Source organism: Pipistrellus hanaki (genome assembly GCF_964339955.1).
Source record: "Pipistrellus hanaki genome assembly, chromosome: 2".
Lineage (NCBI taxonomy): Eukaryota > Metazoa > Chordata > Mammalia > Chiroptera > Vespertilionidae > Pipistrellus > Pipistrellus hanaki.
In genome coordinates, this window is record NC_140504.1 from 89,696,412 (window position 1) to 89,716,015 (window position 19,604).

The following is a 19,604-nucleotide window of genomic DNA, read 5'->3' on the forward strand; positions in this document are numbered from 1 at the left end:
TCTGCCAACCTGATCACCTCTAACTTCCCTCCCTTGCCAGCCTGGTCCCCCCTAACTGCCCTCCCCTGCCGGCCTGATTGCCCCAAACTGCCTTCCCCTCCTGGCCTGATCTTGCCCCCAACTGATCTCCCCTGCCAGCCAATTTGGTTCTGATTGGTAAATTTCTATGTCAGTCAGTGTCAAAAGCTCTGCCTCCTAGGCAGAAATTGGCTTCTCGCACTTCACCCAGATTTGGTTCTGTTTGGTCAGTTTCTATGTCAGTCAGCATCTCTGGGCCTATCTCTGGGCTGATCAGAGAGGTGAGGCTGATCAGCAATCCCCTGCTGAGGTCGTGAGAGAAACAGAGGCTCGGCTGCTGAGGAAGTTTGGAGAGAAAGAGAGAGGCAACAGCTGGTCAACAGCTGCCATGGAGGCTGCAGATCAGACCCTGCCTCTCTCTTTGGGCCTTTCCCCAGGCCTGATCCACAGCCCCAGTACTAACTGCAGGACTGACTTCCGATTGTTTTGGACATTATGGACTCTGGGTTTTTATATATTAGAATTGGTTTTGATGAAGAGGTAAAATTTTTCTAAGTCTGTTTAAAAGTTATGAGTAACATAAGGATAATGATATTCCCTCTAATTGGAATTCATCATTTGTACAATAAGAACCATCAAGGACCATAATAAAATGTAGAGTGATGTGCTGGGATATAAGGTTTTAAGTTCAGGCACAGTTTTCCCTCAGTCAGTATATAAGTTGAGATAAAGATATATACAACTTGAACATTACTTACCCGTAAGTTTTTAATTTGCAATGTTCCTTGCTCTTGTATAGTTGCTCTTGGATCTCTGCCCAGAAAAGTGAATCCCTCCTTTAACCAGCTAATTACAGGAAGAGGTTCACCAGTTGCTTTACATTTCAGTAATGCTGTGCCATCTACTGCTAGTGTTTGGTTGGCTGGGCCTTGTAGAATTATGGGTGGAGGTCTATCTGTTAAAACTAAAGGACAAAGATATTTTCAGAACATTTTAACTTATATAAAATTCAGTAGTCTTAATATAGAAAATAAGGATAAAATCCCCAAATCAACATTATTTATAACTTGTTCTGTATCCATCAAATATTTGTCATCTGTACAAACTATACTGAGGCCATATAATTATTTATAACTTTGAATTACTTATAATTAAGATGCTAATGGCATAAAATTCTAACATTTTAGAAAGGCTTACTGTTATTGAAAGGCTTAATCATATTAAAATGAAAATATGGATGGCTTATTACAGGCATTCATAAAATGTCTATATTATCTCTCATATGCATATTTAAGAAAGACAGTAGAGGATACATGAGTAGAATCAATTTTCACTTTCATTTTATTATGAATATATACATAATACATAATTTTACCCTTGCTATCACTAGTTGCATGCTTTATGTATATAGGCTATAATATTTCTGTTGATGTAAAAATATTTTATTATAAATAAATTATATCCAAAAATGATATTGACTCTTTAAATTATATTAATATAATTTGGATGATATAACTTAATTAGTCCTTATAATTAAGCAAAGATAATCAATATAACTATACTTTATTTATGGTATGACAAAGATTGGGTTTTCAACAGTGTTTATATATCTATCAATTTCTGTATTTGATAGATAAATTTTCCATAATTTCAACTTTTATTTTAGTGGGTCTTTAAATTAAATTTTATCTTCAGTGTCTTTAGAAGTATTTTGTAATGAGTTAGGAAATATATCAGAATATATAGTATTATTTTAATGGGTAATGGAAATATGAAGTCAAATGAAGGCAAGCTTTTAACTAGATCTAATTAGAAGACCATTTCACAATAAAACTGACATGTCCAAGTCAAAGAAAACATTTCTTAGATTAAGAGAAAGTTCTATAAATTTAAACATAGATTTTGGTTAATTGTCCAAAATATGCTTTTTATTTCATGCATATATGTTATTTTCTTATTTCTAAATTACTTCATTGTAAGGATACAATATATAATACATAGAGCATGGGAAATATATGTTGTTTAACTATTTATTTTATCTGTAAGGCTGTCGGTCAACAGTAGATTATTAGTTAAAATGTTGGGCAGTCAAATGTTATTCGTAGATCTTCAACTGCAAAGAAGGTCAATACCCTAACCTACACATTATTCAAGGGTCAATTGTGTGTGTGTGTGTGTTTAAATTTTTAAAAATATATAATAAATTAAATGTTTTAAAATTGAAAAAAATTATATCAATTTTTAAAAATTGTACCTGAATTTAGAACAAACAAGCAAGCAAACACACAAAAAGACCATAGATACAGAGGATGATAATTGCCAGAGGCAGGGAAGCACTTGGGTATGGGAAATATGAATGAGGGGGACATACTTTCTAAATTTATATATATATATATATATATATATATATACCACTGTTGACATTCACTGTGATCACTTGCTGAAGGGTGTTTGTTAGGTTTCTCCACTATAAAGTTAAATTTACCCCTTTTTATAGTTGTACCCTCAGGGTGAAATGCCTCTAAGAGTGGGGAGTTATGCTCCACTTCCTTGAGGGAAGAATATTTACAAAAATATTTGGAAATATCATGCACAGAAGATTTGTTTCTTCTCCACTTATTAGTTTATTTGACCATATTTTTTATTAATATGTACTCATGCATATTTATTTCACATTTTGACTTATACTCCAATTCTACTTTATTGGTTTTGCTGCTCAAATTTCTACATTGGCCTTTGGGTGCTCATTCATTTGGTTCCTGTGCTTCTTTGACATCTACCTCCAACCCCCAACAATGTGTGAGGGGTTTTTTTTTTGTTTCTTTTTTAGTACTTCCTTAATTTCTGATACCAGAAGATGCTCCAGGCTGATCTTATATAATTTCTGACCAAACACTAAAAATCAGCCATTTCTTCAAAATACACACATACACAATTGACCCTTAAACAATATGAACTATTATTTAGTTTATATATAAAACTATAGTGGATTCTATTTCCACTAAGCAATTCAGAAGAGAGTTTTTCTCAAGATCATGTTATATTACAATGTCCATAATAAAAAAGTCTTATTGCTTATCAATCTTCCAATCATTTTGTCTATTAGTTTCTACAAATGCCTATAGGCATCATTTTTTTTTCTATTCTTTACAGTTTTGAGAAAAAAACAATATATTAAGCAGTCTTTTTAGAGCCTATCATGAGAAAGCCAACCAATTTTAATTAAAAATGTAAATTATTATATAGGTTCTTTGCCTGGAAAGATGTAGTAGATTTACAACCAACCTAAGCCTACTACATCAAAATATATGTTAAAATCTGTGTGCATGCATGTATGTGTGTATTTGTATGTATGTAGAAAATCTTATAAAGACCCAAGAAAAACAATAAAATACTGTTCATGTATTCTTTTCAAAACAAATTAGACTTATTATTTTACTGATTTCCTTAATCAAATTATTCACTTTAAAAGTAAATAAAATAACCATCAGAGTATGTGAAAGTACAGTATTATATCAATTATGACACCTCTGGTGATAATTGTGCAAATAGATGTTCAAATGGGAAGTTTCATAGAATTTATTTACTTCATGGACCAAAACAGGAAAGGCAATTCACAAAACATTATCATTTTTAAATTCAACAAGAAAAATAGTTCTGTAGTAGCAGAGTAGATACCATTTAGTAAATAACTGTTTCAAATTAATTATCTATATAGAATTCAGGGAACTTCTTATAACCTACTTTTATTTTCATATTCTTGAAATCATTAGATATAACCAAAATACATCTAATTTATTTATTTATCTAATTTTTAGTTCCCAAATATGTTGCTCATTCTATTTTAAATGAATTTGATCAATAAAGTAATTAAAACTCTCCTGGCCAGAAGGAATTTTCAGTCTAATCATGTTGTGGGTGAGAGATGACCACAGTTTCCATCATATTAAGGTCAATGGTTAAATGAACATTTAGGGTTTTCAGTGATCCGTGGACACTCCATGGTTTTCTATATGCATTGTAAATCTCCAATAAATCAGTCATATAAGATGGTGATGTAACATTTTTTGTCAATATAAGATATAAGTACATGTCTTCACATCAGTACTTTTAGATTCTATTGACTCTATTTATAGAATTCTCATTACTACATTTTAATTTTCTTTAAGACACCGTGTAGAAGAAAAAAAAGAAATGAACAATAGCAATGAATTAATGAGTTATTTTAATGGAATATTTTGAAACTCAAGTATATTGAAGCATCTTATCTCAATCTATAATCAGTAAAATTATCGTTTAACCGTTCCTTTCATCAACATTAGCAATCTCATCTTATATGAACACTTGAGCTAAAAATATTCCTGAGAAATAAGTGTAAGTGTAAAAACATAACATCAGAAGCATTGCTATAGATGTTTTGCTTGTTTCTTAGAACATGGCATATGCTTTCATTCTTCATTGAATTTCAATTTGGCTCAAAATTGGCCAGAATCATACACACACAAAATTTTTGAAATTAAAAATGATGGCTCACATATTTTTAAATTGCTAACCAAACTAAGATATTCAAAACACTAAAGCTGAAACCATCAACCAATATGGCAAGTTAAAATTTGGAGACAGTTATTTACAATAATAATATGTGTGTGTGTGCCTTGAAGTTAGATTTGTTTACTCTAAAAATCAATAAGTCTATAACCTTCAGTCAATGTTTTTGAAAAAGGATCTTGATTTTGTGATTGCTTACATAAGTAAAAATCAATGTAGTAATTAATGTTCAAGCCAGTTGTAGGAAAATGTCCAGAGCCATCTCATTCACCAGTTTTAAAACTGTTTATCACTGTTTGAATTTTGACCTCAGAAACGCAGCTAGAATAACTACTGCATTTTGTGTGATCATGTCTTCAACTAACATAAATTCTCAAAACAAAAGTTTTGTGTTCCATTATATTAATCATAATTCTGTATATCCACCTGTTTCATAAACCACATCATAAATCAACTTTTCTAATTTCTCAATTTTATTTTCTACAAATATGTTTTTCCATAAAAATATCTTTATTTAATATTTTAGAGTCTGTCTTTTGTAAAATAATATAATCTGAGATATTAAAAAGATTACAATAGAGATCTTAAGTGTTGTTTCAAATGTTTTGTAATACAGTAGACTAAAACTTGGCTTTGGCCAGAATATCAGAGTTTCCAAGTATATGTACCTGGACATTTTTGTTTATAGTAGAAAACTTAAAATCTTAACAAAGATTAACAATTACATTTTATTTAGGTTAAGGAAATGTGGAGGCATGAAGAGTAAAAGATCATGTTGAACTGCAGGAAGAACTCAGCGCTGTTCCTTCCTGAACCTGGCTTCTTTCCCTTGGCAGTAGCAAATCTCTGCAGCAGCAGCAAGCATAACCATTCAAGACCCAGGACCCTACAGACAACGTTTGTCTGTTCTATTTACATTATTTCCATTCCTGCCAATATGCTGAATCAGGCAATACCATGCACATTAAAAAAATATTACCTTCCTATTCATTTTAAATGACCTTTTAATCTACATGTAAATGTGAATTGTATGAAAGCACATTTCACCACAAGAGAAAGAAGAGAATCAGAGAGGTCACAGATAGAAGATCTTGAGTCTCAGAATCATAGGGTCAAGAAAAGAAAAAACAAAAACAAAAAAAAACTACCCACAAATTCATAAATAAAGGAGAGCAGAAAAAATTTTAAGGCATCAAAAAATAAAGCTTAAATTCATGTTCACAGGTTTAAAAAGTATCTAAAACTCCCTAGTTGTCATTTGTGACAAGCTATTGGGGAAAAATCAGTTAAAGCTCTTGTCTTAACTCTATTCCAACTTTTGCTATTAGTATAGGTGCTTCGTTTAAGATTCTTAGTACATATGTTCAAATAAATAAATAATAATTTTAGCATCCAACAATAGCTTTGAGGTGTTTAATTAATTTAAGATAGTGAATGTATAATTAAAAAGTCATAGGATGTCACTAGCTAACTAAAAACCCATCTCCATTTCCATTAAATATTAAAGATGCTATATTTTTCCTCTATTAAAGTAATACTATTTACTAGAAGTATCCTACCTAATAAAAGAGAAACATCAAATTGACCACATCTTTGCTAAGCACTAAGGCCACAAGTCCCGCCCACCAGTCAATCAGGGTGAGTATGCAAAATTAACCCAACCAAGATAGAGATTAATTTGCATATCCAGGCCAGAGCAAAGACGCATAGAAAGAAGCCAAGTGCTGTGGAGAAGCAAGCAAGCAGGGCTGGGGAGAAGGAAGGGAAGCAGGTGGGGCAGGGAGAAGGGAGGAAATAATATGTCCATACAATTTGATAGTGATATTTCTTTGAAACAATGCATCAGTATGTGTTTAACAATAGATTATCTTGGAAGTTCTCTGGCAAAATAAATGGAATTAAAACAAGGAGAATTATAAACTACTAAAAAATGTTATTTTATCTAGAAGCAAACTAAATGATAATAATTTATTAAAATAATTTAACTAACAAATCAGAACATTTCACATGTTAATGTGAATCTTGAAATTATGGCCTGATCAGGTTACAACATTATCCCAATATGCCAAGGTTGCAGGTTTAATCCCTGGTCAGGGCATAGCTATTATACATATATAAAAAAAACCAGAGACCACTATGATGTTCACTGCAGCCAGTGAACAGGCCTGATTGAGGGGTGGGCCAGTTGGCCAACCTCCCAAGGCCTCTCCCCCCAGCCTGCCCTGCCCCTGATTGGCACACCTCACTCTTATCAGCCAGCAGCCCCTCCCCCTGGCTGGCCCCACCCTTGATTGCCCCCTACCACAACATGGGGCAGGGTGGCTGATCAACCTCCTAAAGCCCCTCCCTCTGGCTGGCCCTGCCCCTGATTGCACCCTCCTATGCCAACATCAGCCCTCCCCACCTAATCAGGGGTAGGGCCAGCCCTCCAACCCTTCCACCTAGCCAGCTCCACTCCTGATTGGTCACCTCCTACACCAATTGGCTGGCTGGCCAACCGCCCACTGTCTCCTCCAACTAATAGGCCCAGTCCTGGTCCGCCCTGATTAGGACCAGGCCAGCTGGCCACCACTGGTGCAGGAGTTCCTGCACTGGGCCTCTAGTATAAAAATAAAACAATAAATGCATAAATAAGTGGAACAACTAATAGATCTCTCTCTCTCCCCATTCCTACTTTCTCTTTCTAAAAATCAATGAATAACATTTAAAAAAAACAAACAAAAAAAAAAACATTATTTCCATAAGACAAATCTAAAAATACTGCACCATCAGTAACTTCCAGTTGAGCTTTTGCTAAAATGCTTCCTGCCACAGTTAGGGCCTGGCAAATGTAGTAACCCGCATCTGAACGTTGAATGTTGGTGATCGTGAGGTCTCCGGTTGGTGACACAGAACATCTACTATTGGGCTGCTGTGGTTGGTTTGGGAAAAGCAGGTTCTGTGGAAGCAAACACAATCTCATCAATATTCTTTTCCCACTTAAAAGGAAAATTATACTGACAATAGCTACTGCAGTTATGGGAATATGGTTGGAAAAGAAAATACATAGGTTTAATAATAAAACATAGTGTTGAAATAATTTAATGGCACATAGTGAGTTTCACTGAGAAACTTTGTGCAAATAATGGAAAAATAATAAGCTCTAAGAAGTTAGCATGCTCTAGTTGAAGGCACAATCATCTTTAAAAAATAAGTATCTTAGCAATTTCATCTTTTCCTAACTTTCTGATAATTACTTCATATACTAGTATTTGAAATATGGTTTGCTGATCTATGAAATGGGCTTAATAATGCTTATCTAACTCAACTCATAAGAAACTGAGGATCTGGAATGAAACATGCATACATTTTATACACTGCACATTACTAAAGAATGCAAAATATATTTTCTGCTGATGATCCTATCTTATAAAAGAGTAATATGCAAATTGACCATCACTCCAAAACACAAGATGGTCAACCCCATGTGGTCAAAGATGGCTGACCCCATGTGTACACAAGATGGCCATCATAAGGTGGCTAGCAGGTGGGGGGCAGTTGTGGGCAGTTAGGAGTGACAAGGCCAGCAGAGGAGGGCAGTTGGGGGAGACCAGGCCAGGAAGGAAAGGAAGTTAGGGGGGTACCCAGGTCGCAGGGGAGGGTAGTTGTGGGGGGACCAGGTCAGCAGGAGAGGGAAGTTGGGGACACAAGGACTGCAGGGGAGGACAGTTGGGGGGGACCAGGCCTGTAGTAGAGGACAGTTGTGGTGGGACCAGACCTGCAGGGGAGGGCAGTTGTAGATAATCAGGCCAGCAGGGAGGGCAGGTAGGGGTGGCTGGGCCAGCAGAGAAGGGCAGTTAGGGGATACCAGTACTGCAGAGGAGGGCAGTTGAGGGGGCATGCTTGCAGGGGAGAGCAGTTGGGGGATACCAGACCTGCAGTGGATGATTGTTGGGGGGACACAGGTCTGCAGGGGAGGGAAGTTGGGGGGACCAGGCCTGCAGGGCAGGGCAGTTTTGGGTGATTAGGCTTTCAGGGAGGGCAGTTAGGGATGACCGGGTCAGCAGGGGAGGGCAGTTAGGAGTGACCAGACTGGTAGGGGAGGGCATTTAAGGGTGGCCTGGCTGACAGGGAAGGGCAGTTAGGGGCAATCAGGCCTACAGGGGAGCAGTTAGACATCGATTAGGTTGGTAGGGGAGTGGTTAGGGGGGGATCAGTCTGGCAGGCAGAAGCAGTTAGGGGCAATCAGGCAAAGGCAGGCGAGAATTGTGAGAGGGATCCCAGATTGGAGAGCGTGCAGGCTGGGCTGAGGGATGCCCCTCTCCCCCGTGCAGGAATTTCGTGCACTGGGCCTCTAGTTTTTAATATTTGGTGATATTATCAGAATTTCTCCTAAAGGTGTTACCAAAAAATGTGTGACTGAGACTGATGCAGAGCCTAATCTACTTTTGCTATAAGGTTTCTACATAGTGTATGAGCCTCAAAGTGAACTATGAACAAATGCTGCAGACAAAGCAAGATTAATAGGCAAATCAAAGAATGTAAAAAGAAGATAAAGACTATTTCTGAAGTATGTATGCAACTTAAAAAATTTCATAATAATACTTTCTTTTAAAAAGTTAGTTTACTATATATCTCATATTAAATATAAGCAGCCTAATCACAAGCTTTAAAATGTTTTCATATGAGATCAGGGATATTAACTGCCATGACCTATGTTGCTTTACTGTTACTCACTTAAGAAAAACATTTGGGTGTAATATAAATTATTTTGAGATATATTTCCATGATGGATTATAAATAAAAACATATCAATTTTATGCTGTATTTATTTACAAGACAGACATTATAACCCTATGTAATCTATTTCTCAATATAGTAATTAATTTTCCAGGTTTGTAATTAAACATTTTCAATATGTTAAAATAAGATAACATTCAATTAAAGTCATAAGGCACATTTCACCTTAAAATGTTTTTTACCCTTGAAGTAATACCAACGGAAGAGGATAAAATAGGGTATTAACACTTTTCAATTACGCTAAATGACTTTAATCCTGAGAATGATGTCCTACTTTAATTAGAAGCTCTTCTCTTTATTGCAACATGATGGATGTCCACTTTATTAGATTCAAGTGTGACACCATCAGCCCACTTTACATAAACATTACCATGTTGTTAAACCCTGTCTAAAAGAAGTGATGTTTGCTAGCATGTCAGGAGCATAACTTCAAAATGCCACTCTCTGCTATAAAATTTGTATTACTATATAAGGATAGACATTTTTATCATATGAAACATCATTTGCGAACAAGCTAATTCTCTCATGGAGTCCAGATATATTACTGAAATAAACCATCTGAAAGAGAAGGGTCTAAATTTTAAAGCCACTTGAAAATGATACAATAACTCAAAGTGTGCACTTTCCTACAATTAGCCATTAGAACACTGATTTACATAGCACTAATACATTAGATGGGTTTAATTCTCTCTGGAATCTCTTCCTCTACAATGTAATATTAGTCCACCTTCTAAATGATTCGTTGACATGGAAAATGACATATGATTGAGGTTAACCCATCATCTTTTATTCCCTGCTCACATGACTTAGGCAAAAGATAATGGATTACAAGCAAAACCAGAATTTTACAGAGCTCTTCTTGCTTTGAAGTGCCCGGGTATCCTATTATTGCTAATTGGCACTATCAGCACATATTGAGGAATACAGACCATTAAGTCCATGCTCTTAGCTATCTCTCTTCTGAAAGATTGTTATAGATCACTGCAAAAATTGGATACTGGAGATAGTAAAATCAATTTATTTTTCCTGATACCCAATCATGATTTGAAGTTTTACAATCTGCTCCAACACTTCTCTTCTCTTCTCTTCTCTTCTCTTCTCTTCTCTTCTCTTCTCTTCTCTTCTCTTCTCTTCTCTTCTCTCTCTCTCTCTCTCTCCCTTTCTCTCTCTCTCTCTCTCTCTCTCTCTCTCTATCTCTAATGTGAGGAAGACAGATAGAAAAGGGAAAATAAAAACAGAACTAAGATAGTAATCAAATCAGATAATCTAACTAGAAAATTTATCAGCTCTGGAATTACACAATAATTTGTCAAATAACAGAAAAAATAAACACTCTGAAAGTATTTGATCATTACTTTTTTCAGCACCATTAAAACACAATGTAGCATATTTAAATGTCATGTTTATTTGGCCATGGTACAAAGGACATTTTATGCAGTATCTTATAACCTGAGCTATTTCAGGGCATGGGATTCACACATGATATAGCTGTATCTATATAATAACAAAACATACTATAATGGTGTTTGACACGATACATGGATTTGCCACAAATAGTTTTACATCATGTTACCTATATTGTTTATAAATGAATAATGTATTTCTCCCCCCCCCCCCCCCCCCCCCCCCGCCAGCCTTCTCAGGCTCTGTGTGGCTCTGGGAGCAGTGGGGGGCCAGAGTGGTGCTGAGCCTCTCCTTGGCCTTGGACCACAGTGTCCAGGAGAAGCAGACTCAGGCCCTGCAGCCTTCACCTGCCACTGTAACCGGGACTCAGTGGGAAGCAGATGCATTCTGCATTTTCCCATTTCTAACCAGAGGTTAGAAATAACATCTTGTTGACCTTCATAATATGTAAGGCACTTTACTATATACACTAACTAAATTATGACATCTCCATGACTTATGTGAAGTAAAATGTATTATCCTCTTATTTTAGGTTAAGAAAATTTCAGTAGAGATAAATAGTGCTGCAAAGATTGTGCATTCACAAGAGGGAAAATGGCTTTAGAATGCTTTCCTTTTCCCGTGTGTGTGTGTGTGTGTGTGTGTGTGTGTGTGTGTGTGTGTTTGTTATAGCTAAGGTCATGTTGTTTAACACTGAGTCTAGAGGGTGTGATGCTTTTATCCAAAATCAATTTAAAAGTGAAGAATTGAGGAACTCTGTGTGTAGATATCAATTTTATAGTTACAAAGTGATTTTTTAAAATATAGGAAATAAGGCCTGGCACAATTCTAATGTTAGCTAAGGGAGTGGTCAGCACTTTATATTTCTTCCCATCACTAATTTTACACCCCACAAATCATTGGAGAGTGACTGCATCAGGTGCATTCAGGAAAGAAGGAAAGACAATTTATCCATCCAGGTCAAGTTGATAAAACTGCTAATTTGGGGTGGAACAGGAATATGTAGGAGCCCACAATAATTAAAAAGACCATTGAGGGAACTTCCTGATGCTTCTCTACCCAGAGATGCCTGAGTTCTGAGCAATAGGTTCTCTTAATAAAGGCTGTAGTCCTTCCCCATATCTAAAATCAAAGGTTTTAGATTTCTTGAGACTTTTATTCACGGTTGCCATTGTTCCTCAGGAAATTCTCCCAGAACGTGGCCAAACAACAGAAGGTGCTGAGGAGGAGTGGAGGAGCGCTGGTGGGCTTCTTCCTGAGAATTACATGTCTCCTTGGCGATGGTCCTGGAACATCTAGGAAAAATATCTCTGGGCCCTGACCGGTTTGGCTCAGTGGATAAGAGCATCAGCCTGCGGACTGAAGGGTCCCTGGTTTGATTCCAGTCAAGGGCATGTACCATGGTTGCGGGCATATCCCCAGTGGGGGTGTGCAGGAGGCAGCTGATCGATGTTTCTCTCCCATCGATGTTTCTAACTCTCTGTAATAAATCAATAAAATATATTTTAAAAAGTATCTCTCAGTCCTTTAGGAATAAACAGATACGGGCTTAGACAAATAACTCAATTTCTGATCTGGTTGAAGCTGGAAATTCCAAGCATAACCTCAGCACCTAGCGCTGAGTGTTCATCACAGGTGGGACCAAGTCTTAAATGAGAAAAGTTGTGCATCCATTTAAATGTTGGCAGAGACTCTGAGAAGCCTGCTACTCAGAGAGGATAAACCAGCACACAGCAAAGACCCAAGTGTTAGTTGCTTCCTGTTTGTAACTTTTATTCTCTGTCCAACCCTACTGTGAAGGAATCCAGAACGGATGATGGAACAAAGTATTTTCCCCATACTTAATGGAAGCATATTTAACTTAACGATAAAGAAAAAAGTTATTTATACTATTTACCTAAGAAAGGTAACTGAAATTTGTTTCCTGGCTATTTAATAATGGAAATGTATATTGACAGGATGTTCTAAGTGCTGTGTGTTGTCTCAACATTCCAGGGAAGTTCAGTACAAGAAAACTAAATGACTTTTCTGTTCAGAAAGTCTAAATAGTGGCAGCTTTTGGTTAGAATTTAGAGATTCTTTGGTTACACGGAATTGTATTTATTCTATATAAAATACAGAAGTTTAGAAAATCAACACTGGAACATCTAATTCCCACTTATTTTAGAATGAGTCGGTTTCTTTTTTAGAAACAAGGTAACTTCAACATTGATAGCAAGAAAGGCAAGGCAAAGTTTGAGGATCCCCGAAGACAGGAGGGTTCACAGAAGCAGTTGATGCTCACACTCACCTGGCTGCCTTCTTTCTGCCAAAACACAGCTGGCTGCGGGTTTCCTTTAGTCTCACAGGGAAATGTCACTGTTCGACCTTGTGCAACAATCTGATCTCTCGGCCTAACCACAAACTGTGGAGGAGCTATAATTTAAACGGAAAGAAAGTGTGTAAATATAAACTGTTGAGAAAGAAAAATGTAACCAAAGGGACAACCTGGTACTAAGTGGATGGCTCAGTGCCAGGCAGAGGCTACAGTTTTATACTTACTTTTAAGCATTTCTCATAAACAATGGGAAGAGGAAGAGAGCGCTCTAACGCACGTGAGGAAAGAAGTAAACGTATTAGTAAGCACATTTGAAATGTACATTGTAAATTCATAGGCCATAAAGTTGCATGGAAAAAACAGATTTTTATGATAGTCTTATTTTTTTCAAACTTTGTTTTAGAGAGGGAGGGAGAGAGAAAGAGAAGGAAAGAGAGAGAAAGTGTGTGTGTGAGAGAGAGAGAGAGAGAGAGAGAGAGAGAGAGAGAGAGAGAGAAAGGTGGAGAGAGTGAGAGAGATAACATTGATCTGTTGTCTCCTTCAGGTTCCTTGACTGGAAATCATATCCCAAACCTGGGTATGTGCCCTGACCAGGAATCGAACTCGCCACCTCTTGGTGTACAGGATGGCGCTTCAACCAATTGATCCACCTGGCCAGGAAGATATTCTCACATTTTTAAAGAAAAATATTATTTCCCAATGTGGTTTTTTGTTTGAATAGATAGGGATAGAAACAAATCGCTCCATTACTCAGACATCTCCGCTCTGTGAAGCCAGTCTATTGACAAACATTGCTTATTTTTGTAATATTTGCAAAACATGGTACTAGGCACAGGGATACCAAAGGGATTAAATATGAGGTTTATTCTTAAAGTGCTTTTATTACAGAACTGAAAAATTGAAGTGTTGAAGACATTGAAAAATTGATGAGATTCAGGTTACATACAAGGATAATAATATTACAAATAAATGTATACACGTGGTTGATTCTACTTAATTCATTTCTAGTAAACATCAGTCAGATAATTACTATATTCCCCTTCTCCGCACTGAAGATGCACAGAGAAAAAGCATTGGTCACACAGTCTTCAAGAAACTCATAGTTTAGCCGAAACTGGTTTGGCTCAGTGGATAGAGCGTCGGCCTGTGGACTGAAAGGTTCCGGGTTCGATTCCGGTCAAGGGCATGTACCTTGGTTGTGGGCACATCCCCAGTAGGGGGTGTGCAAGAGGCAGCTGATCGATGATTCTCTCTCATCGATGTTTCTAACTCTCTCTCTCTCTCTCTCTCTCTTCCTCTCTGAAAAATCAATAAAATATATTTTTTAAAAAGAAAAAAAGAAAAAGAAACTCATAGTTTAATGGAAAATATAAAACAAAACATAAAACGTAATGTCAACAACAACTGCAAACCTTATCTAAACCTACGGTAAATTCTACAGTAAAACATAATGTCAACAACGACAATTATCTAAACCTAAGGTGAATTCTATGGCAGAGGTGCTCTCTATAACTTACATTATAGAACACAATAAACAGGACAGGACTTCAGGAGGGAGGGGTCCCTTTTGCTCTGGTGGCTGTGTGGGAAGTAATCTGATGGGGGTTTTGAGGAAAGGGTTGCATTTAGATAAGTGTAGAAATGAACAGTTCCAAGCTAAGAGCTCACTGAGCAAAGTGCAAGCAACATGCACCTAGTGTAGAGAAGGTATGCAACCTCATGGGCTGCAAAAGACAGATCCGGACCCAGGCTAAGAAAGTCCTGAGCGGCCAAACCAGCTTTTGACTCTTTATAAACTGAGGAGTAACAAATGCAAAGCATAACTTTGGGAGCTTTAACCCTCTAATAAATATAGGATAGCTTTTGAGGGAAATACATTGGCCAATAAAGTAGGAAGACTAATAAAGTGGTGTAGGTGAAGATAAGAAGACCTAGACACAAGTAACTTCAATAGAAAAAATATAATAATAATAAGGGGGTGGGGGTAAAATTACCAAGAAAATTCAGATTTAAATTGGGGGCTAATTATAAAGTTATAAAGTAGACAGTAAAACTGAAGTTTCCATGAAGAAATCTTCTTCACACCAAAACTACTTGTATTAAAGAAAAACAGCATGCTTGTGCCATGTTGTTTTTTTTCTAATCATCTGTTTTCACTTTAACTCTGTTCATTTTTGAAAACTGAAGGGCAAGAAAACACTTTAAAATCAATTCTAGTTTTTAGAACCTGATGTACATAGCAATAAACCTGAAATCTGAACTCTAAAAAAGTCTAACAATAATTGACATTCACTCAGTAAAGGCCTTTACTCAGGATCTTTCAGTCCTTCAGGAGTACATATGTGCAGGTCCAAGAACAGTATAAATGTAAGGCAGCCTCAAACACACAGCTGGTTACTCATTCCTAGAAGAACACTAACATGGAAACAGCAGCAGCATTTTTTCAGAAAAGTCACTAAGAGCTGTGGTGGCTTATTTTTTGTGTTCAACTTATTGCCTCTTAATTCACCACATTCAACATATCCCAAGTGCTGAAAGCTGCCCATTGCCTTCACTAGCAGAGAGGTGTAGACAAGGAACCCTGGAGGCTGGTCAACCTTGAGGCTCTGGCAAGGGTCAGAGCCATACACCCACTGTCTAGTTGAGACAAAGGAAGCTGAAGCAACTTCCACCTTTTAGTCTCATGTAAATCCTTGCTGACGGGCTATCATTGAGCTATTACTGGAATTGCCTTCCTAAGAGCTATGGGTGGATCCCAAACCTGAATAAAAAGGATCACAAGGCCAGAGCAAAGCATATTCCTCTCTTGGGCTTCTGCCTGGCCCCAAATTCCCAAATTAATATTTTCTTATCTAGTCTCTTCCATTTGCATGCAGCCTCCTCCAAAGCCTGGACCCTGAGCCTGAACCCTGAACCACGTGGGATGTGGGAGGGGACACCCGCAAATGGCAGTCCAACATGGGGTATTCTCACCCAAGGACAAAATAAATTAATTTACTAAGTGGAATTTTCTATAACTATAGATTAGAAGACTCTGTTTGATAGGATGAAGAATTCAGATTTAGGGTCTGTTGCAACATGTGGTTTATGTTGTCTTGTATTTTCAGAAATTACTTGCTTCTTACAATCTTCTTTTTATTTCTACACTATTCCACTGAATTAGCAGATACTTTTTTTTGCTGTTGTTGTTCTATGCTTTCTAACAAGAATGTTAGCTTAAATCAGTGTTACAAAACTATATTAGGAATAACTCTTAAGAAACCACCAGATATTTATACCAAAAAAGACCTAAAATGGGTCTCTCTCATCTATAATATCCAACAAGATGACATCTATAAAGAAAAAGCTAAGCCTGGCCGGGTGGCTCAGTGTTGTAAGTGTTGTCCCATACATCAATAGGTTGGTCCTGGTTTGGGGGACTTACAGGAAGCAAACTGATTGATTTTCTCTCTCACATCAATGTTTCTCTCTCTCTTTCTCTTAAATCAATTTAAACAAACCACATATCCTCACACGAGGATAAAAAAGTTAAAAGTTAATGTATAGTTACTTTTTGGTAATGCTATGGAAAACAAGTTAAGTGACAATGCAGACAGCAAAAAGTATTGGGTAATATATCTTCCATCTCATTATAAAAAATTAAAAAGCCAGTATAGTCAAAATCAGTTCACAATTTTTAATAGCAGTCACATACTCACCTTATTAGTTTATTTATATTGCTTTGAAGCAGAAACAATTTAAATTGTCTCATATGACTTATCATTAAAACATTAGAGGCCAGAGAAGCTATAAAGTCCTTTTTAATTTTTTAATTTTTAAAGTGTAATACACATTGAAATAATCAAATGAAATAGCAAATTAAAACAATGCAAACAGATACTATAGTTTTATAAAATATATTTTCATTGATTTCAGAGAGGAAGGGATCAGGAGGGAGAGATAGAAACATCAATAATAAGAGAGAATCATTGATTGATTGCCTCATGAAGGATAGGGGATTGAGCCTCAAACCTGGGCATGTGCCCTGACTCGGGATCAAACTGTGACCTCCTGGTTTATAGGTCAATGCTCAACCATTTAGCCACCACAGCCAGCATTTTTTATAGTTTTTATTAAAAAATATTTTTATTGATTTCAGAGAGGAAGAGAGAGAGAGATAACAACATCATTGATGAGAAGGAGTTATTGATCAGCTGCCTTCTGCATGCCCTCTACTGGGGATGGAGCCTGCAACCCCCAGCATGTGCCCTTGACCAAAATAGAACTTGAGACCCTTCAGTCTGCAGGCCAACTCTTTATCCACTGAGTCAAACCACCTAGGACTATTTTATAGTTTTAAGTATGTCATGCTTACTCTGCATCTACAGTAAGATTACCATCTGCACTATAAATATAACTATACACTTCCTTAAATTAGATTTTTGAAGTTTTCAAAAATTTCATGGTAGATGAGTGCTTTTGCAAAATGCTCTTGGGATTCAGATCCTACAATTTTAGCACAGTCCTTAAAACACAGCCCCCAAAATATGACCTGGTGAAAGATCACATCTCTGCATCTACTTATTTTAAAGAATAGGATTCACCCATTTATTCATTCAAAATGGATTAATTGATTCAAACTCTGAGAAAGTTTCCTTGATACTTTCAAGCAGGGGATGAAAAGCCAATTTAAAAAACATATAATGTTCTGGCCAATGGCAGAGACTTCTAAGTAAATAAATAAGTAAAAACAAATTCAGTAGAGTATGATTTTTATAATAGAAAAATGCAGAGGGCATTGCGGAGGAAAGCATAGAAGAGCAGCAAATTAGAACTGGTGATAAGGGAAGAAGAGGAAAGATGTTGAGAGAAGGCTACACCTGAGTTGTGTTTTGGTTCACTTTCTAAAATTTACTCCTGTTGAATTCACTGATTTGATTATAGAAGAACAGGAGTAAGGTTGTTTGGGATAAAGAGAAATAGACATAAGGCCAGTGGAACTGGATTCATTAGGGGAGTGTAAGAATACAATCAGAGGTACAGAAGTAATGTAAGTAGGAACAGACGATTTCTGTTAAAAGACCTTCAATTTTGTCCTGAAATGTATGGAGATTTATTCAAAGATGCTTATGCAAGAAAGATATAGCAACACATGTTTCAGAAAAAATGCTATTAGGAGTTCAGGTTAGAGAACCTTATCCAGATGGGCAAAATATTCAATTGAAAATTACCATCATCCTATATAATAAGAAGCTAATATGTTAATTAGACCAAACAGCTGAACAACCGTCCAAATGACCTTCCAGACCACTGCCCTGACGTAACCAGGCTACGAGAGATGGTCAAGGCTACGAGGGGCTGCAAGGGTGGCGTTCTTTGCATGAATTTTATGCATCAGGCCTCTAGTTCATAATAACATTTCATCAGAACTCTTAAAGAACAAAGAAATTCTGCAATATCATAATGTAATATTTACCACTAATGGCATAATCTAAAAACACCAGGAAATTATAGTTTCTTGAGTTTTTAACCTTTCATGTTATGTTTATTTATATTGTCCTTTTTTTCCCAGGTTATTATAAATACACTGTATTTCTAATGTACCATATGGCTTCTTGTCACCAGAACTGAAGCCATTTAACCTTCCTTGAACTGGAATCACTGTACAATTTTTAAAATTGAAACATTAAGATTATGAAATATGTATGAGAATTTACATGGTATCTAGAAATGGAATAACTGGGTGATAAGGACTGTGTATCTTCAACATTGTCAAACTGCTTTCTAAGGAATGTACTTATTTATGATCTCCCCAGCAGTCGTTAAGAATTCTTGTTGCTCCATATTCTTTGCCAATATTTGATGTGATAATTTTTTTTTTTAATTTTTGCAGGCATAACTTGGTTCTTTATTGTGGTTTTAATTTATATTTTCTTGATTATGATGAGATACTTATCTTAGATACTTATCTTAGATATTTATTTTGTCTGTTCAGGTTTTCTTTGTGAATTGACTATAATTTTTGCCACTTCCTCCATTTTAAAATTGTGTTTTCTATTTATACTTGATTTATAAGAGTTCACACACACATATACCGTATTTTTCGGACCATAAGACGCACCGGACCATAAGACGCACCAGTTTTTAGAGAAGGGAAATGAAGAAAAAAAGATTCTGAAACAAATAGTGTCCTAAAATATTTTATGTGCATTAAAACCCAACATCACAGTCATAAACACATGTAATCAACCCTGTAAAGTAAACAGCAGCATTTAGAACCATTTTAGAGCCTGGCAAGCACACAGAGACCACACATAGCCGGGCAAGTAAAAAAACTTTTTTTAAAGTATATGTGTAGGCTATATTTGGACCATAAGACGCAGGGACTTTTTCCCCCCACTTCTGGGGGGAAAAAAGTGCGTCTTATGGTCCGAAAAATACGGTACATGCATATATATTTACTTACATATATATTATGTATTATAATTTTTCTATGATTGTATGAATTTTAATCTTCTGCCAATCTGTAACTTGACCTATTATTTTAATGATTTTTTTA

The 19,604-nt window shown here is 36.3% G+C and overlaps 1 protein-coding gene across 17 annotated transcripts in view; it reads right to left on the reverse strand.

The window, feature by feature from the left end:
* Positions 1-19,604, reverse strand: part of ROBO2 (roundabout guidance receptor 2) — a 655,712-nt gene that overhangs the window by 105,600 nt on the left and 530,508 nt on the right. For all 17 annotated transcript variants that reach the window (XM_084875913.1, XM_084875907.1, XM_084875905.1 and 14 more), the window contains 3 exons: positions 13,040-13,164; positions 7,333-7,504; positions 777-982 (listed from right to left, as the gene is read on the reverse strand). In XM_084875913.1, the coding sequence (XP_084732039.1) occupies positions 777-982; positions 7,333-7,504; positions 13,040-13,164 (503 nt within the window). The remainder of the gene's footprint in view (positions 1-776; positions 983-7,332; positions 7,505-13,039; positions 13,165-19,604) is intronic.